Source organism: Esox lucius, chromosome 11 (genome assembly GCF_011004845.1).
Source record: "Esox lucius isolate fEsoLuc1 chromosome 11, fEsoLuc1.pri, whole genome shotgun sequence".
Taxonomy (NCBI): Eukaryota; Metazoa; Chordata; class Actinopteri; order Esociformes; family Esocidae; genus Esox; species Esox lucius.
This window is the reverse complement of record NC_047579.1, coordinates 40,711,209-40,732,116: the sequence shown is the minus strand read 5'-3', so window position 1 is coordinate 40,732,116 and position 20,908 is coordinate 40,711,209. Positions and strand designations below refer to the sequence as shown.

The following is a 20,908-nucleotide window of genomic DNA, read 5'->3' as shown; positions in this document are numbered from 1 at the left end:
ATAATAACTAATACAGTATAGATATAACTTATGCAATACTGACACAAGCCCTGTTGTCTAGATAGTACTGATATAACTGACACAGTATTAATAATAACTAATACAGTACTGATATAACTGACACAGTATTAATAATAACTAATACAGTACTGATATAACTGACACAGTATTAATAATAACTAATACAGTACTGATATAACTGACACAGTATTAATAATAACTAATACAGTACTGATATAACTGACATAGTACTGATAATAACTAATATAGTACTGATATATCTGAAACAGTACTGATATAACTGACATAGTACCCCATTAAACTGATATAACTCATATAACTGCAAAGAACCCCTTCAACTTATATGTTGCTGTGCAGGGTGTGAAGTAGAATGATTTCCTATTTCCTAAATCCTATTTTTCTACTTCCTTTTCCCTATGTAGTCCAGTATTTAGGCAGCTTTACAGGCTCTTAACAGAAAGGTTTCATTAAGGTTTTTGTTCAGAGGGTTAGCGCACAGGAATAGCCAAATAACCTGTTAGGAACCTGTGAAGGCAATTTCTAAAGTCCAAACTATTTACGAAAATGGTAGGTAAGACAGAGGAAAACTCAATTTGCACAATAATCAGTTTATTCTTGCAAGGAGAGAATACACAGGTTACAAAGTAACAATGAATAATCTCTAAAGTAAAACAGGACAAGCATCAGCATTTAAAGAAGAGTAAAAAGGGGAGTGGTAATATGTATGTCAATAAAACACATTCACATGGTAATCCTTTTCAACCTTTTAGGAGTCACAATGTCTGGACACCCAAGGATAGACCCTAAAAGTGTTATACAGATTAATTCATTTACGAGTAACTAATCCACTAGTGCCGGTCAAGGATGCTGTTCAAGGATGTCTCCCTGAGACAAACACCAGACCCCACTCTACCTACATTCCTTTACTTATCTAAACATGGGGACTCAGTCCTTTAATCAGAAAGAACCCATCAGTGTAAGAAATTTCCCTGACAAACCCTTTCTTCAGATGAGTGGTCAGATGTAGTGCACTTAGTGAATAGCCTGCTATGTGGGACTCCGCTCCGGGTCCGGTCATTTCTTCTCACACCATTCCCTCTCTGTGAAGGGCTGGTCCATGTGGGGGATGAGCTGCGGGAAGTCAACGGCATCTCCATCATCCACAAGAGACCTGATGAGATCAGTCAGCTTCTGGTAAGGCCGTGGGAAACTTTTAGCGGGGTGGTACGAACACCCAAACAAGCTTACTGACTGAAAGCCAGCATATATGAGATCCATCCCATGGACATGACATCACATCTTACCGTTCTAATTGTCTGGATAACCGGTTTATAATAGCATTTCAGGCATCTCAGGCATTTGTGATGTGTTCACATTATACCACAGCTAAGAGCTATGTCCAGCCATGGTATACTGGCCATACACCACACTACCTCATATCCATAATTGTGAATTGCATTATGCTGATGGCTCCACAAGCACTGTTGGTTTGCTGTGGTCAACACGTTTGTCTGTGTGTGATTCAGTCCCAGTCTCAAGGCTCCATCACCCTGAAGATAATCCCAGCTATAAAAGAGGAGGACCATCTGAAGGAGAGCAAGGTGAGGGACACCACAGTCTGGTCACGCTCAATACAGACAGCAGTCTGAGCATGCTCAGTACAGACACCACAGTCTGAGCACGCTCAGTACAGACACCACAGTCTGGGAACACTCAGCACAGACACCACAGTCTGGGCATGCTCAATACAGATAGCAGTCTGGGCACGCTCAGTACAGAAACCACAGTCTGGTCACGCTCAGAACAGACACCCCAGCCTGGGCACGCTGTGGTGTCCTTAATTTTAAGTATCACAATAAAACTATTGAAATAAAATACTGTATTTTTGTTTTCTAAAAACATTTTACAAGGGAGCATGAAATCACTTTGCAATCCTTCCATCTATTGTCCTATTTGATCTATCCCTGCCTAATGAGTCATGCGATAAATCTGACATGTGCAACCATTTAACAGATCAAATATTCACACATCCCTGTGATCACCCAGACAAAGGTTTGTTTTAAAGTAACAACAATTTAATGTTCAGGGTCAGCGTGATGTGAGCTACAACACACAAACCGTTGTGGATGGGTTGACAACCTGCTGCGGCACAACGTTGTTAATGACAATAAGGCACACGTGTGTGCATTTCATAAGTTACACCATATTGTGGCATTCTAATGCAATGTTGTACAACACTGAAACACTGTATTATTATATTTTCGTGCACAACCGATGAAAACGTAACATAGGCTGAAAGTAGCACACTATTATATGTACCATAAATACTGCCCATCCTTGAGTACAGACACAAGATAGTCTGGCCACGCTCAGTACAGACACCACAGTCTGGCCACGCTCAGTACAGACACCACAGTCTGGCCACGCTCAGTACAGACACCACAGTCTGGCCACGCTCAGTACAGACACCACAGATTGGCCACGCTCAGTACAGACACGACAGACTGGCCACGCTCAGAACAGACCCTGGGTTACGACCACATGGTTTCTGGACAGTCAATGGCAGATTAAGTCAAAGTGTGCCAAGATGGGCAGAGTTGGTATGTTCACATGACACATATTGTCAATACCCATGGAGAATTCTGATTCTGAATTCTATGCGACGTTTTCTAATTCTGTCATTTGGTTTTGTGTGTGTGTGTGTGTGGTTTCACAGGTCTACATGAGGGCCATGTTTGACTACATCCCAGCAGAGGACAAGGCCACGCCCTGCCAGGAGGCGGGTCTTCCTTTCAAACGAGGTGACATCTTGCAGGTGGTAACCCAGGACGACCCCACCTGGTGGCAGGCAAAACGGGTGGGTGACAGCAACCTCCGCGCTGGACTCATCCCCTCCAAACTCTTCCAGGAGAGGTGAGGCTACAGTCTCAGGGGTCAAAGGGCATGTATTTTCTCTTAGCTCAAGAAGAGTTTTCTATACCTTTTATGATGGTGTTTTTTGCTGGACTGCGTAAGCGGTGCCGGCCTAGAAGAGCAAATGTCACTGACTGACTGACCGACCGACCAACAGACCGACCTTTGTTAAGTAGCGTAGTGGTTGGAGACGCGGACTACAAAACAACAGGTCCTGTGTTTGACTCCTTTCCCAATCAAAACACATTATTCCTTAGAATTGTTCAGGATAGACAAACACTTTGCTGGCTACAGCCTTCAGTAGCTACGTTATAGGAAGCCTAAAATAAAACAGTTTACTCTTATTATTTCTGGTGGATTTTCGAATTATGTATTAGGATTTGTTCAGGAAAGACAAAAACCTTGCTGGCTACACAATACTCTTGTCTTTTCACTTGATGTAAAAGTCAGTTATTGTCACCTATATTGATAGTTATTGTAGTAATGTCATTCATGAATGGCTAATAAGCTGTTAAAACAACCAGTGGAAAAAGCCACACAGTTTGTATACAGTGAGGGGAAAAAATTTGTTATGCCCCTGCTGATCTTAAAGGGAGTGCTCCTAATCTCAGCTTGTTACCTGTATAAAAGACACCTGTCCACAGAAGCAATCAATCAATCAGATTCCAAACTCTCCACCATGGCCAAGACCAAAGAGCTGTCCAAGGATGTCAGGTACAAGATTGTAGACCTACACAAGGCTGGAATGGGCTAGAGGACCATTGCCAAGCAGCTTGGTGAAGGTGACAACAGTTGGTGCGATTATTCGCAAATGGAAGAAACACAAAAGAACTGTCAATCTCCCTTGGTCTGGGGCTCCATGCAAGATCTCACCTCGTGGTGTTGCAATGATCATGACAATGGTGAGCAATCAGCCCAGAACTACACAGGAGGATCTTGTCAATTTTCTCAAGGCAGTTGGGACCAGAGTCACCAAGAAAACAATTGGTAACACACTACGCCGTGAAAGACTGAAATCCTGCAGCGCCCGCAAGGTCCCCCTGCTCAAGAAACCACATGTATAGGCCTGTCTGAAGTTTGCCATTGAACATCTGAATGATTCAGAGGAGAACTGGGTGAAAGTGTTGTGGTCAGATGAGACCAAAATCGATCTCTTTGGCATCAGCTCAACTCGCCGTGTTTTGAGGAGGAGGAATGTTGCCTAAGACCCCAAGAACACCATCCCCACCGTCAAACATGGAGGTGGAAACATTATGCTTTGGGGGTGTTTTTCTGCTAAGGGGACAGGGCAACTTCCCCGCATCAAAGGGACGATGGACGGGGCCATGTACCGTCAAATCTCGGATGAGAACCTCCTTCCCTCAGCCAGGGCATTGAAAATGGGTTGTGGATGGGTATTCCAGCATGACAATGACCCAAAACACACAGCCAAGGCAACAAAGAAGTGGCTCAAGAAGAAGCACATTAAGGTCCTGGTGTGGCCTAGCCAGTCTCCAGACCTTAATCCCATAGAAATTCTGTGGAGGGAGTTGAAGGTACTAGTTGCCAAACATCAGCAGGGGATCAAATACTCACTGTATGCTATATGTGGTGGAGGTAAACATTTGTCAGTTTAACACAATGCTAAATGGTGTCTAGCGACATGTTTAAACTCTGTGTGATGTTAATGATCTAATGCTGAAATGCTATACCATGATCTAATGATGTATAGCTCCATGGTGTCGTGGTTAAAAACACAGTTTTTCTAATCCAGGGAGGGACATTTTTATTGCGGGCCGGCTGAACTAGGCTTGCCTGGTTTCTTGTTTAAACATATACGCTGTGCGAGCATGTTAGCCTAGTGGTTGGAACATCTGATCAGTAACCAAAATGTTGCTAGTTCAAATCCCTGAGCCAATAATGTGAAGAATCTGTTCTGTCCCTGGTTGCTGCTGTGTTGTGTTAAACCAAAAGTCTTTCTGTTGAGTATACAGAAATTAGAACTAAAGATACATTCTTGGATTTTTGGCTGCTATGTGTCTCATGTCATCACAATCATTTTCAAATTCAGACATTCCTGGTTACCTGAGGTTTGATAGTGATTCTCCTTATAGATTATGCACATAAAAACATATTACACATCCAGCCCAGAATGTTAGGTTAAATCTGTTGGTACCAGACTGAAACCTTTGTTATTTGGAGAAGTCCCAGACTGTGAAGTTGAATGTCAGAAACTGGACATTAGCCAGCTATGTAGCAGCCCTGCAGGAGCTGTCCTGGGGCTGTTTCATATTCCTATTCTCCCTCTGAGGGTTCAGACCAGGTTTTAAATGAAGTCGCTTTAAGAGCGTTATCGATCTGTATGCAGATATCTATACGGAAACGTGTGCGTTGTTATCATCATGAATTTGTAGACATGTGGGTACCACCACACCCCAACCCCAGGACACAGCCCCCCCACCACTGCAGTCATCCCAGCTGAGCGGAACACACACTCACATATACACATGAAGTCTGAAACACACTCACACACACACACATTCACACACATACACTCACACACACACAAACACCCACATACTCACACACGCAGAGACTGAAACACACTCACGCATACACTCACACACACACACTCACACTCACTCTCACACACACATGCAGAGACTGAAACACACCCACACACACTCACACACACACACACACACACAATCATGGTGGGCCAAACATGGGGAGGGAGCCTGAACAAAGAAACACATCTTTTTCACTGACTCTGCTCCTGTAACTGACAACCAGTAGGAGGCGCTAGTTATTTAGGCAATAAGACTCAAGGGGGTGTGGTCTATGGCCCATATAGTGCGGAGTGCCTGGACACAGTACTTAGCCGTGGGATACTGGCAAAATATTACAAACTGCCGAGATGCATTAATGCTCTTATAAACCCCGTTGCCAAGGTAGTCAGAGCAGTAATAAGAGATGTGATGTCATTCCCATGGTCTACGGTCTTATACAGTATACCATAAGCCAATCAGGATTCAGGATTCAAAGCACCCAGTTTGTATGATATGGGTGCTGTCTCTGTCTATCTGTTTCTCTTTCTGTCTCTCTCTGTCTGTTTCTCTCTATTTCTGGCTGTCTGTCCCTCTCTGTTTCTGTGTCTCGCTCACCCTGTCGGCCCCTCATGCTCTAATTTTCCTTACTCTCTGTATCTCTCCATTTTTATATTTTTTCCCTACCCTCTATTTTCTCAGGCGGCTGGCCTACCGGATAAAAGTGGGCTCACTCCCGAACCCTAGATCCCCTAAAACGGCTACCTGTAAGTTTCACCGCTTTTCTTTCGGTTTCATGATATTCCTCTCGATCTTCTGACTCGTGTCTTTACATATACCTACACTTTGGCTCTTTTAGCCAATATCAAATTGAATCCTCTTTGAAGTAGTGCTTCCCTATTATGGTTTTCCATTTAACAGATGGCTGGGTTTTTGTTGCCATTTACTGACCTTTTTACTGGTAATTGTCTACCTCAGAAATAGTATTGTTCACGGTTTATTCAATGCTGTCACGAGCATCTTTTATAAATAGCCATTAGTGAGGAGGGATAAAGAGAGAAGGAGAGGGACAAAGAGAGAGGATGGAAATAGAGAGAGAGAGAGGGTGAAAGAGAGGGAAGAGACAATGTGACCGGGAGGGAGAAGTAGGGAGACCGAGGTAGGAGAAAAGAAAAATAGAAAAAATAGCATGACGGGGTTTAGAGACTGTGGAAGGATGGTAGGAGGGAGTGAGGGATCACAGAGACATGAATTAATCTCTTTCATGTCTGCTCCATCTGGCCGGTGAGCTCACGGCGTATCTGTAGTGACAGACAGACAGCCGCTCCAGTCAAGTAAATGGGTGTGTAGGTAGCACTGTCCTTCACGCCGCCTCTGTTCTCCGCGCTGTAAGCGTGTCGAGTCTGCGTGGGTACAAGTGGCCAGGTGAGTGTTTTATGCGAGCGGTGGCTCTTTGTGGTCCATAATCCACAGGAGATCCGATTAGGTCTGAGCCCCCGGGAGACAACAAGAGCTTAGCAACATGACAGCTAGCCCAACCTGGCCAGGGAGAGCCACGTCTGTGGGGTGTCTTTCCCTCCCCCTCTACCCCCCTCTTTCCCTCTCTAATTAATTATCCAGCCCTGAGTAAAGCTCTAGAGGTTCTCATTTTAAATGTGGGTCACAGATGCGACCCTTTGATGACATCATAGAACGAAGATAGTTTTGAAATCCACAGTTCCTGTCTCTCTCCGTGTCCAGCCTGAAGTGGCAGACTTGTTCTTTCTCCATCGATTTGGCCACTAGACTAATTCTATTTTAGAGTGTGTGGATGTCAGAGCAAGAGTTGAGAGGCGAGACGATGGTTAAACGGTTTCACTGTCACTTGTCCCTCTGGTGTTAAATGTAACTGTCGAAGATTTCTCCTCTTCCTCCCTCACTTTCTTTCACTGCTTACATCAGATGACCAGGGATGTGATAAAGGTGGGTGAACCAGTGAAGATATCCTCTGTCTCACTCTCTCTCTTCTTCTCTCTCTCCATTTCTCTCTGTCTCTCTTTCTTTGTCCCTCTGCCTGTCTCTCTCTCTCTGTCTCTCTCTTTGTCTCTCTGTCTCTCTCTTTGTCTCTCTCTTCTCAATCTTAATTTCTCGTTATCTTTTCCTCTGTCTCTTAATGTGTCTCTCACCTCTTCATCGCTCTGTCTCTCTGTTTCGGTGTCTTCTTCTCCGTCACTCTGTATCTTTCTGTCCACATCCCCATCATCAGGAAATGAGGGTATTGTAACAGTAGTTGTAATGTTTCTACTGTCTCTACGGTTTCTAATGTTAAGAAATAACTCCTCACAACCATCAACTTCACAACGTCAGCCACAGTCTGATATTTGGAGATCTGGTGACACGTTATATTCTGTACTATTGTATTACTTACAGTCATTTCTCATGACTTCCATTTGATTTGTGTGTTTGGAAACTGCTTAGTAAGAATATGACAGGAGGATGGATCCTACTCTAGTAGAGGCCATCTAAGCGCTCAGACCTTGCATTTATGTGTGTGTGTGTGTTTGTCTGTGCTCTGTGGGGGTGGGTGAGCCCTCATGGGTCCTGTGCTGCTCGGCTCCCGGCTTAAATCCTCTTGCCCTGCTGTCAGTGTAATGTATATAAGAAGCCATTACATAGCATTTTATAATGAGATCGTATTCAGTGTCATGTAGTATTTAAGGGTGTGTAATGCTAAGGCAGACAGACAGAAAGACAGATAGACAGATGAGCGGCTTTGCAGATTGTAAACGGCAGCCACGCCTTTCCTCCTCTCATTTCATCCTCTCATCTCATCTTTTTATGCTCTTCATAGTTCTAATCTCTATCCCTGCTTTGAGAATATAATCATCAGCACTTTTGTGGCATATCTGGAGTTTGTGAGTCGCTATCGAAGAGTATTCATTTTGTTAATTTCATTTTGAAATCAGCGGTTCTGCAGTTGTGAATTGCACCGGTTGTTGTATGACAGCCACCACAGCTGTCAGCTACTCGTTGTCAGACAGCCCTGAGTGAATGGGCCGGGGAGGCCCGGCTCCCTGTTCCAGCCAACGGCCTCCAGAAGTGGCCCTGTTCTCCCAGAGCCTGCTGTGTCCGTGAGGTGTCCGTCTGTCATGCCCCCACCCCCCATGGTGGCTGTGGGCTCCAGCTGACACCACCCTCTCCTGACCTGCCGGCTGCCTGACCCCCTCTGTGCCCTGCCCTCCACCTGCACCCCGCCTGCTGCCTGACCATCCTGGCCTGCCAAGCTCCAGAGCCCGCAGCCCCAAACCATCGATCCTTCCTCCAGGTGTCTTACCCTCCGCTCACCCCCTCTTTTCCCTCGCTTGCCCCCCTACAGAGGACTGTGACTGTGAAGGCTACTTCAATGGACAGTACATAGGTGAGAGACGCCTGCATGCCCTCCACTTCCTGTCGCCTGCCACGTCTGCACTCTGCCGCGACGTTGCCCCCTGCTGGCTGCTTTGGGGATGGAATGGCTGTCTTGAGCGGGGAACTGGCTGAGGTTACCGGGGTGTAGGGTTGGAGGTAGAGGACATTCTGAAGGGAAGTTAGTTACTCACAGGACACTGAGCTGCCCCTATATCATTTGAGAGTTGAGACTAGTACTAAAGGAGTTGAAATACTGTTAATGAAGGAGATGAATGATTAGTGTTGAAAGACATGGAAGAATATTAATGAAGGAGATGGAAATTGCTTAGTTTCTCACTCCTACAGGTGTCGATAACAAATCTTTCTAATTAGTGTAATCACGAAAGAGCTGAAGAGGGGCGAAATACGAAGGCTTAAAACAGTATATATTTAGACACGGCTGCTAAGTCTCTCCCTCAGAGTATTTCCTCAACTTGGGATGATCAGTTCCCTGGGGTAACAGTCACACTGGGACATCCTACCCATAATGCTTGCTAATGAGCACTATACATTTTATTTAACTCTTAAGCTACCGATTGTGGTAAATCCAGTTTGCATCCAGGCTTTTCCCTTACTCCTCAGCAGCCTGCTCCCCTCCCACTGGCCTCTCCTCCCCACCCGATTCTTCCCTCACCTCTTTCACCCCTATATAACCTTGAGCATCCCTCACCCAAATCCCAGAAATTGCTATGATGATCAGCAGAACAGTGACCTGACACGACTGACAGTCAAGCATTGCCCTCGAGTGGTAGACAAAAGAAACAAAGCAAACTTTCCACACTAGACAGAACTTGGGTGGCAGCAAATCAATCAGCATTTCGTATTTTCCTTTAGTCTGACATTTTATTCATTTAGCAGAAAGCTCTTACCCAGAACATCTTAACAGTCCATTCACCTCAATAAAGCTATGTTAAACAACCACACATTTCTATTTTTATAATGTAGTAGCTATCAAGGATGTGAACATTTGTTCATATAATATACTTTTAAATATAAATATACACATAATTTCTACAGGTAAATATTTGTTTGTGTTGTTGTTTGTATTTTGTGGTATAAGCTGGATAAACAGCTCCGTTCCCTATGTTACTCTGCTGTAAGGTAATGTAATGAACCTCTGTTTATCCCTTATATATACTTTCTCTATAGGGTAACATGGGGTAAGTCACCCATTGGGATATCCTCTGGGCTCCCACCCTAATACTTTTTTTAAAAACACATAAAATGTGTTTCTTCTTTTCTTTTCAAAAATAATTTTTGGCTGCCACTCAACTTGAGAAAGTAAAAAATATCAGCAGTATCATCAACATATTTTAACTAATTCTTTCAAATTGATTTTGTGGTAAGCCTACCTAAAAAGAGTTGTAGAGTAGTTTTACAATGTAAAATCCTGACCTTATTTAACTGTTCATAAAGGAGTGTAAGGAAAAAGTAAAATACAAAACTGAATTCTCTAAAACTGTATGTCATAATTTTCAGTTGGGAACAGTAGGGGGCCAGGGGAGGGGGCATCTTACCCCAGGGGAGGGGGTGTCTTACCCCAGGGGAGGGTGCGTCTTAACACAGGGGAGGGTGCGTCTTAACCTAGGGGAGGGGGCGTCTTACCACACTAACTAAGCAAAATAAGAATGCACAAAAAAAATCACATTTTAATAAATATCAAATGACCTGTCAACTGTAGTCAGCTATTATCCTGTACAGCTTGTTACCCCTAAGTGTGGCCATAACACATACACTATTTTTTCCAAACTCTGTTTCTGTGTCAACAATTATACATTTATTTTACGGGGGGGGCTTCCCCTGTGTTACCCTATACGTACATATATATATATATATATATATATATATATATATACATACAGTGTATATATATAACATATTATATGGTCTGAACACTGAAGTCAACAATTCACGTTACTTCTGCAGAGTTCAAACCCAGCCAGCAGCCCTGCTCTGCTCCTATGAGTAATCCCTGCTCTGCTCCTATGAGTAAGCCCTGCTCTGCTCCTATGAGTAAGCCCTGCTCTGCTCCTATGAGTAAGCTCTGTTCTGCTCCTATGAGTAAGCCTTGCTTGGAAGCTCCTCCCTGCTTTGCCTGCGGCCCGTTGCTGCGGCTGGGTCACCCCCCACTCACCCCCCCCCCCCACCCCCCGAACCCTCACACCCCCAAACCTCACGTGGGCTGCGCAGCGTTTGAAGCATTGCACACTGAACCGACCGGGCACGTTCATCCGTTCGTCTCACCCCGGTGTGGAGACTGTGCAGCTCTAACGCCCAGTTACAGTCTCTCCTAAGTGTAAAGCAGTGGCGCCATCCTGTGGCCAGGTGTTTTCCTGGGAATTTTATTCAGGTACTGTTCCCGGCTTGTTCCCTCAGGTATCCCCGTTGTCCGCGGGCAGGGGGACGGGCAGTCATGGACCTGGAGATTGACGGTGTGCCAGTGTTTGTGCTGTGTGATCCACATCCATGTGTATAGGTCTGGACGGGAAGCCCATAGAAAACAGCAAAACCTGACAAATCGGTTGCCGCGGAGGAAAATACGATTTCTGGCTTACAATTGGGTTAGAATTTGGGTATTACCAGTTAGGGTTAAGCATAATCAGAATCATATAAAAGTTATGTTATTGTGGTTCAGGTTAGGTTTAAGGCTATGGGAGAAGAAACATGGAGTTCTGGGTTAATGTTAGGTCTCAGATCAGCACAGTGATAAAAAGACAAACTTGTATGTGTGTGTGTGTGTGTGTGTACCTGTCCCAGGACACTCAGATCTCCAGAGTCCGGCTGCTCTGTCCTTCCTGACTCCTGTAGTCCAGTGTCAAAGCAGCATGCCCCCCCTTTGTATTTTACACTCATGTTATTAACAAAACCATTGTCCTTCCAGTTCTGATAAGGTGAATTTCTCTTCCAATTCTGTGAAGGTTCGTTTGACTCTTCCAATTCTGTGAAGGTTAATTGAAAGGGATAGTTCATCCAAAATTCATATTTCTATGATATTTCACTTACCAACAGATGTTCCTGAAGGGGCATAGAGTCATTTTTTAAACAATCCATTGTTCAGCTCTGTGCCCGTTTGTAATTAGAGTTATTAGCATCGTCCAAATTCATGAATGGAAACATTTCGTTTTCCTGCTCAACAAGAATGTTATTGTGCAGGATGATGCTGTGTTATTTGGTGCGTTTGTTAAATAAACGTAGAACTTTTGGACATCCTTTGTTCTGCCTGCTCGTGGATCATTGGGACAATACCTCTGCCTTCCTCGAGTCATATTGTGGGAAAAACATTAGATTTTTTGTGAGAAACATTTTCATACAGACGATCGTGGACCCCGTTCACTTAGAAGAGAACTAAAGGTGAATACAATTCCATCAAGTTACCCAGTTCACCTGTGGAGACAAGACAGATTGTAAGGAATACTTCTGGTTGCTGTGTAATAAGTACGCATTGCCTCCGATATTCTGGGCGAGGGATGAGTACAGCATCCATATTAGGAACATTATCATTCCTCCCCAGAAACTCTGTTCTTCCTCCTCCTCAGTCGTCAGCCCTCCCCCAGTCAAACGTCACCCCTCCCCTGGTCAAGTATCCGCTCTCCCCTTGTCAAACATCACCTGTTTAAGCTTCATCCCTCCCCCGGTCAAACGTCACCCCTCCCCTGGTCAAGTATCCGCTCTCCCCTTGTCAAACATCACCTGTTTAAGCTTCATCCCTCCCCCGGTCAAACGTCACCCCTCCCCTGGTCAAGTATCCGCTCTCCCCTTGTCAAACATCACCTGTTTAAGCTTCATCCCTCCCCCGGTCAAACGTCACCCCTCCCCTGGTCAAGTATCCGCTCTCCCCTTGTCAAACATCACCTGTTTAAGCTTCATCCCTCCCCCGGTCAAACGTCACCCCTCCCCTGGTCAAGTATTCGCTCTCCCCTTGTCAAACATCACCTGTTTAAGCTTCAGCCCTCCCCCGGTCAAACGTCACCCCTCCCCTGGTCAAGTATCCGCTCTCCCCTTGTCAAACATCACCTGTTTAAGCTTCATCCCTCCCCCGGTCAAACGTCACCCCTCCCCTGGTCAAGTATCCGCTCTCCCCTTGTCAAACATCACCTGTTTAAGCTTCAGCCCTCCCCCGGTCAAACGTCACCCCTCCCCTGGTCAAGTATCCGCTCTCCCCTTGTCAAACATCACCTGTTTAAGCTTCAGCCCTCCCCCGGTCAAACGTCACCCCTCCCCTGGTCAAGTATCCGCTCTCCCCTTGTCAAACATCACCTGTTTAAGCTTCAGCCCTCCCCTGGTCAATTGTCAGCCCTCCCCTGGTCAATCGTCAGCCCTCCCCTAGTCAATAGTCAGTCCTCCCCTTGTCAATAGTCAGTCCTCCCCTTGTCAATCGTCAGTCCTCCCCTTGTCAATAGTCAGTCCTCCCCTTGTCAATCGTCAGCCCTCCCCTGGTCAATAGTCAGTCCTCCCCTGGTCAATTGTCAGCCCTCCCCTGGTCAATTGTCAGCCCTCCCCTAGTGTGTACTGTGTATACACTTACTCTTTATGAACGAACGCGTGGATTGATACAATTGTGAACAAAATTCACATGTAAACACAGGAAGTACCCGTTTATTTGAAATGAAAATTGTATCGCGGAAATTCTAACTTTATTTTGAGGAATACAACACCGTTATGTTCTTTGAGGTAAACAACACCACTTGTCACTGTTTATGGAGAAGTTTTTCCGCTTGCAATGCAGCTTTGCGATGGTGGTACGAAATGTTTCCATTCATGAATTTGTATGACGCTGATAACACTAATTACTGACTGAGACAGAGCTGAATATTGGATTATTTGTAATAAAAAAAAAGTCTCTATGTGCCTGAGGGACCAACTGGGAGGAATGCTATAGTCATCAAAATATGATTTTTATAATTCTGTGAACGATAATTTACCTTGACATGGCAAGAAACACCCCCCTTTGCTGTTGCTGTGTTCCTATCCATTGTTCACCGAGTGAAGCCAAGTCTACTTTAAGCTCAGAGAGGCGTGATGGCATCCGTGTGTCTGCTTGTCTCCCACATCCCAGAGTGTTTCTCACTGTGGTATAGCAGAGCCACCAAGCCCTTTATCAGATATCAAGTGCGTGTGCCAGACATTTGTCTCCCAGACGCTTTTAAAAGGGCAGACCTAGACCATGTGTCACAATGCTACTAGCAGCCTGTTTTGCCTTAGAGATAAGCACGGGTCAGGCTTTCCAAACCGTCACTGGCTAATGACAGCTCCGGTCCTGCCGCAGGTCATGAACACAATGTTTCAATGCATGGCCATCAGAGGTTGCACTCATGGTAATCAACTACAGCCAGTGAACTAACACACACTGATGGGGTTTAACAGCAGTGATTTTGCATGAGAGCCTGAAGTTGTGTCCCGGTATGAAACTTGAAACTCATGGTGTGCCTTGAAAGTGTTCGTCAGATCTACTATTGAGCCGAGTGAGAACGGCTACAGGAACTAATCTAAAATGCCTTTGAGAACACGTTTCTTATTGTCTTTGTACCAGCATGTGTAGGACTGTGTGTCAAATCAATCATGACTCATAAATGGCAGTTTGACCCGGTTCCTCTCCGTCCTGTCATGCCAAAGCCGGTCTGAGGAGGAGTTTCCGTCTGAGCCGAAAGGACCGGTCAGGATCCCCTGGGGGGGAGGCGACCCCCGACCCCACTGACCCAGACTTCGCCACCTATGAAGAGGTGACCCGTTACCAGCACCGGCCCAACGAGAGACCCCGTCTGGTGGTCCTGATCGGTAAGACAGGTTTAGAAACGCTATGCAAGTGTTGAGCCATTCCCTGTGATGACACGGACCCCCTAGTGGCCAATATTGCGAACAGAGAAGTTCTTCCCTTGTGTAGGCCTGTGAACTCTTCCCAGAGCAGTGAATTGCTGTCAGTTGATTAATTGAAGTGCACGACAAACGGTGCCTCCATTACACCAAGAACTCAGATTGAATTAGTAACCATTCAGCAGGCATAAACTGAAGGTGACGCAGATATGTTTTATAACACTGACTGGGTAGATTTTTGTACTGGTGTTGATTGTTTTCGCCTGTGACTGTTCTGTCGGACCGACCTTTTCTCTGGTCTTATACTAAGGTTCCCTCGGGGCTCGTATCAACGAGCTGAAACAGAAGGTGATAGCGGAGAACCCACATCGCTATGCGGTGGCAGTACCACGTGAGTCACACCTTCCTTCACAACCCATCACGCCTCAGTTAAGACCTGCCACGCCCCTCAAACACTCACACGCATCACTGTGTCTGCAGATACCACCAGGCCCAAGAAGCCTCATGAGAAAGAGGGGGTGGAGTACCACTTTGTCACCAAACAGGCATTTGACACAGACACCCTGAGCAATAAGTGAGTTCTCTTTTAAACTGTAATGGCTGGTCAGCATGACTCTGGTCTACAGGACTGTTCTGATAGCAATTTTTTTGGGGGGGGTTTCTGACAGCTGTGTCCTATGTGGTTCTGATAGCTATTTCCTGTGTAGTTCTGATAGCTGTTTCCTGTGTGGTTCTGATAGATATTCCCTGTGTGGTTCTGATAGTTATGCCCTGTGTCTCCAGGTTCATAGAGCACGGGGAGTACAAGGAGAACCAGTACGGTACCAGCATAGAGGCCATCCGCTCTGTACAGGCCAAGAACAAGATGTGCATAGTGGACGTGCAGCCAGAGGTCGGTCTAGGACACATCCTGCCCCCCTTTCTAGAACATCCCATTCTGTCACAATGTATTGAGCAACATTGTCTGAGCCATCACTCACAATCAGTATCCCAACCTTTTCGAGGAGGGTCCACTGACGTTCCTCCAGTCATCCCTGGGTAGGCAGCCACATTAGAATGGAGCGGGTTGCCTTTGGCCTCGCCGACATCTCAGGATGACATATTGCTATGATTGTTTACAGTGTCTTCACTGTTTTGAGTGAGGAACAGAAGCTTTCGATTTGCAGTGGCCTCTTAATTTGAATCCTTCTGTAATTCACTTAATTACAGAAGGAAAGGAAAAAATGCCTCGAGGTCATACAAAGTCTTTGGTAGTCTTGCATGAACCGCACGTTTGAGATCTCCCCAGAGTGGGGTATTAAGGTCAGGAGACCTCTATGATATTAAGGTCAGGAGACTGATGGCCACTCCAGAACCTTTACCTTTTTTGGCTGTAACCACTGGAAGGTCAACTTGGCCTTGTGCTTAGGGTCAGTGTCGTGCTGGATTGTCCAAGAGTGTCCCATGCGCAGATTGCGTGCAGAAGAATGCAAATTGTCTGCCAGTATTGACTGATAACATGCTGCATTCCTCTTGCCATACATTTTCACAAGATTCCCCATGCCTTTAGAGCTCACACCCCCCCCAAAAAGATCAGTGAGCCACCACCATGCTTCACAGTGGGGATGGTATTCTGTTCACTATAGGCCTTGTTGACCAAACTCCAAACATAGTGCTTATGGTTGTGACCATAAAGCTCTATTTTGGACGTGTCACTCGTCACAAATTATAGTGTGTCAGAAGCTGTGAGGCATGTCAAGGTGTTGTTGGGCATATTGTAACCAGGCTATTTTGTGGCATTGGTGCAAAATGTCTTATTTTTGGCAACTCGACCATGCAGCTTTTTGTTCCAGTATCGTCGTATTGTGCTCCTTGAAACAACCACACCGTCTTGTTCCAGAGCAGCCTGTATTTCTCCTGAGGTTACCTGAGTTTTTCTTTGTATCCCAAACAATTCTTCTGTCAGTTTTGGCTGAAAACTTTCTTGGTCTACCTGAGCTTGGCTTGGTATCAAGTGATTGTACAGTACTGACTGGCATTTGCAAGGCTTTGTTTGAATATATTTTTATATCCTTTTCCATCTTTATAAAGTTCCATTACCTTGTTACACAGGTCTTTTAACAGTTATTTTCTGCTCCCCATGTTTCAGTATCTAGCCTGCTCAGTGCATCTATGTGAGAGCTAATAAACTCATTGATTATGTATATACAAAAACTAATTGCAATTTAAATAACCACAGGTGTAGGAAATTCTCCTTTAATTTCCATTTTCACCTTTGTGTGTCACCTTGTGTGTCTGTAACATAGCCAAACATTGAAGGGCCATTTGGGTGATTTCTGTTATCATTATGATTTTAAAAGGAGCCCAACAACTATGTGATAATGAATAGCTTCATATGATCGCTATCCTTAAATAAAATACATTTTCTTTGCATGATCAGTCATATTTTCAAAATCAATGCCATTTCTGCCAGGGTATGCAAACTTATGAGCACAACATTAAGCATTGTTATTGCTCTGAGCACTGATTATTGACATTACTTTGATTATCTGACTATTGAGTGTTGACATTACATTTATTGTTTGACAGTTGAGATTACTCTGATTACTTGACTCCAATTATCTGACTGTTCTCTAAGCCCTGTTTGTTCTGGGTAACAGCCAGAGCAGACTGTTATGTTGTGTCTGACTGTGTTCTGTTGTGTCTGACTGTTCTGTTGTGTCTGTCTGTGTTCTGTTGTGTGTGTCTGTGTTCTGTTGTGTCTGCCTGTGTCCTGTTGTGTCTGACTGTGTCCTGTTGGGTCAGACTGTGTTCTGTTGTGTCTGTCTGTGTCCTGTTGTGTCTGATTGTGTCCTGTTGTGTCTGACTGTGTTCTGTTGTTTCTAACTTTCTTATTGTGTCTGATTGTGTCTGACTCTGTCCTGCTCTGTCTGACTGTTTCCGGGCACTTCAGGCTCTGAAGACACTGCGAACATCTGAGTTCAAGCCATATGTCATTTTCGTCAAGCCGCGCATCCCTGAGAGCAGACGCCGTCGTAGTGCAGCCACCTCGCCAGCAGGGGGAGAACATGGGCGCGTGACGGTGAGACTTGCCTGTGTGGAGAAGAGCTGCGCCTATTTTGTACTGTCCCACCACTCATATGCCCTTATCAGTTATTCATCCTTGTGTTTTGTGTGGCCTTCTTAACATTTTTGTATTTCATCTGTCCTTCTGCCTGTCTAAATGAAGGAATTTCTCCTGTCTATCCGTGTATTTGTCTGTATGGCTCTGTCTGAATGTCTCTCCTGTATGTATTTATATCTGTCTGTCTAAATGTACCTCTCCTGAATGTATTTGTCTGTCGGTCTGAATGTCTCTCTCTCCTTCAGGTATTTATGTTTGTCTGTCTGAATGTCCTGTATGTATTTATGTCTCTGTCTGAATGTACCTCTCCTGAAAATATTTTTCTGTCTCTCTGAAGGTCTCTCTCTCCTTCATGTATTTATGTTTGTCTGTCTGAATGTCTCGCTCATGTATGTATTTATGACAGTCTGTTTGTCTTACTGAATTTATGCTTGCCTTTGTCCGTCTGTGTTAGTCTGTCTGAATGTCTCACTCCCAGCTTTTTGTCTGAATGAATGACTCTCCTCTGTCTGTCTGTTATTCTCACTCCTGTCTGTGTGCCCCTGTCAGGATGAGGACCTGCAGGAGATGCGCCAGTCGGCCCAGCAGATGGACCAGCAGTACGGCCACATGGTTGACCGGGTCCTGATCAAGGAGGACTCAGCCAGTGCCTGCGCAGAACTACGGGGCATCCTGGAGCGGCTGGAACGGGAGACCTTCTGGGTGCCGCTCAGCTGGGTGCGGACCTAACCCCTCTCCACCAAACACCACCCTCCTCCCTCCCACAGCCAATCCTCCCACAGGACCCCTGACCTTCTCCGTTTCAGCCCTCCCCTGGTCTCCGGGAACCCTTCCTCCATGGTGCGGCCTGTGGGGTCCTAAGCCTGGCCTGACGCCTGAGACAGGGATGGGGGGAGAAGGAGAGACAAGGAAAACCCTTTGAAACATTCCTTTGTTTGGGATGTTCATGGGAAAGACTGTCCTACTGGTTAAAGCCTGGCTGACAACCTCGCAAAAAGTGTACAGTACCTGTTGATCTGTTCATCAAATGATTGTTTTTCATATCGTATTTATTCAAGTTGTTGTTTTGTTATTTATTTCTGTCAGCCAGCAGGCCAGTCGGTCAGTGGCTCCACATTTGTCATCTCTAGGTTTCACTGGCTGTGTTAGAGTCCATTTATTTCAAAAGGAATGATGTATAGGAATTCTAAAAGGAATCCTATACAGTATATCATCAACCCAATTCCTTCAAAATATAAAACGTTTTTTGGTAAGGATACCAGTGCTTCCTAACTTGTGTCTTCTGCTCATAGCTGAGTGAGGATCATCAATTAAAAAATGTTATTGAAATGTCATTCAAAAGCCAGTCCACCTGCGTCCATTACATCCGGAAAATGAGTAGAAACGCGAACATGATATTATTATTATTAACCAATAGAAATACTGAATGTGAATATATTATTTTGTTAAGCATTATCTGATCAATTATTTTAAGATTAAGATTTGGGTTTAGGAAGTGCACGACACTATATTTAATCTCAGATGTTAATAGTGTAAATGCTAACCCTACTGTGCCAACGAACACATCTCGTAGCACTTCAATGCAACACGTTGACTTTTGACCCCTGACAAATAGTCTTGTGAACTCTAAGTGTTCTAACAATTCCAGTTGTGAACCACTTCAGTTCCAGAGCCTCTGGGTGTGAGGTCTGGTACTGACACATGGGGAACCTTTCAGTTTGTGTATATATGAATGACCTTTGTACAGCCGACATCAGATGTTTCAGATGCAAGTGCGGTGTTGGTTCTGAGGATCTTGATAATCAGGGTCCTTGTTAAATCCTTCTGTATGCATTATTCTTCCGTGCGGTTTTCAGCAGGTGCGATCAGTGGTACATGGACTCCTTTTGAATGTGGGGGTTCAATTCATCATTGTGAATATGCACGATACATGATGTGTTGGTTAGACGTCATCTCTGTGTTTACAGAGATAATGTTAAAATCCCTTTCATGTTTACATGGCAATGTACTGGAAAATCCACTGTCACGCTGGTTACAGAGAAGAAATCAGTGTGGTGATCAGAAATGTTGGTCAAATTCTACCTGCTCTCAGTCTACATATTGTCTCTCTGACCTATTAGTCTTGTTCTGTGTGTGTGTGTGTGTGTGTGTGTGTGTATATGAATGTGTGAGAGTCTTTATCGGTTGTGAGACTTAATGAACTATTGACAGGAGCTTCCGAATCCTCCTTTCAGCCTTCCTCTTTTTAACATGCAACATTCCCCAATGTCCTTCTTCCATGCTATGTAAACCAAGATACCCAGAATGTTGACGTTGTAACGTAATATGTATAAAGTGCCATAGTAAATCCAGATGAACCACGCATTACTTTCTGTGAGTTTGTTTGTGAAGAGTTGGATGAAAGAATAAGGTGACGGTGGTGGAATATGAGCTGCTGTTTCCGCTACAGTGTGGCTTCAACTCCGGCCTACCATCTACACTCACCAGCCACTTATTTAGGTACACCTTACTAGTACTGGATGGGACCCACTTTGTCTTCAGACCTGCCTTAATTCTTTGTGGCATAGATTTAACAAGGTGCTGGAAACATTCCTCAGAAATTCTGGTACATAAAGACATTATAGCATCACCAGTTGCTGCAGATTTGTCGGCTGCACATCCATGATGCCAATCTCCTGTTCCACTACATCACAAAGATGCTCTTTTGGATTGAGATCTGGTGACTGTGGAGGCCATTTGAGTAGAGTGAACTCACTGTCATGTTCAAGAAAGCTGTTTGAGATGATGTGAGCTTTGTGGCATGGCGTGTTATCCTGCTGGAAATAGCTATTAGCAGATGGGTACACTGTGGTCATAAAGGGATGGACTCGGTCAGCAACAATACTCAGATAGGCTGTGGTGTTTAAACAATGCTGAATTGGTACTAAGGGGTCCGAATTGTGCCACACCATTACACCGCCACCACCAGCCGGAAACGTTGATACAAGGCAGGATGGATCCATGCTTTCATGTTGTTTGTCCACCAAATCAACACTATCTGAAGACAGAAACTCAACCATAGTTTCACTATAATCACAAAACTCAACATTAACTACAAACCCAATTCTAG

At 44.9% G+C, this 20,908-nt stretch overlaps 1 protein-coding gene across 4 annotated transcripts in view; it reads left to right on the top strand.

Moving 5' to 3' along the window:
• The window catches only part of mpp3a (membrane protein, palmitoylated 3a (MAGUK p55 subfamily member 3)), a 39,211-nt gene extending 19,050 nt beyond the window's left edge, over positions 1–20,161 (top strand). For 2 of the 4 annotated variants that reach the window (XM_010874724.3, XM_020050992.2), the window contains exons 8-20: positions 1,130–1,215; positions 1,548–1,622; positions 2,738–2,934; positions 6,162–6,226; positions 7,401–7,421; positions 8,815–8,856; positions 11,170–11,235; positions 14,499–14,660; positions 15,007–15,087; positions 15,177–15,270; positions 15,480–15,588; positions 17,629–17,757; positions 18,349–20,161. In XM_010874724.3, coding sequence (XP_010873026.1) covers positions 1,130–1,215; positions 1,548–1,622; positions 2,738–2,934; positions 6,162–6,226; positions 7,401–7,421; positions 8,815–8,856; positions 11,170–11,235; positions 14,499–14,660; positions 15,007–15,087; positions 15,177–15,270; positions 15,480–15,588; positions 17,629–17,757; positions 18,349–18,528 — 1,307 coding nt within the window. In that variant the 3' untranslated portion in view covers positions 18,529–20,161. The remainder of the gene's footprint in view (positions 1–1,129; positions 1,216–1,547; positions 1,623–2,737; positions 2,935–6,161; positions 6,227–7,400; positions 7,422–8,814; positions 8,857–11,169; positions 11,236–14,498; positions 14,661–15,006; positions 15,088–15,176; positions 15,271–15,479; positions 15,589–17,628; positions 17,758–18,348) is intronic. The other 2 variants (XM_010874725.3, XM_010874726.3) reach the window with 2 other exon arrangements.
• Positions 20,162–20,908: the final 747 nt, after the last annotated feature.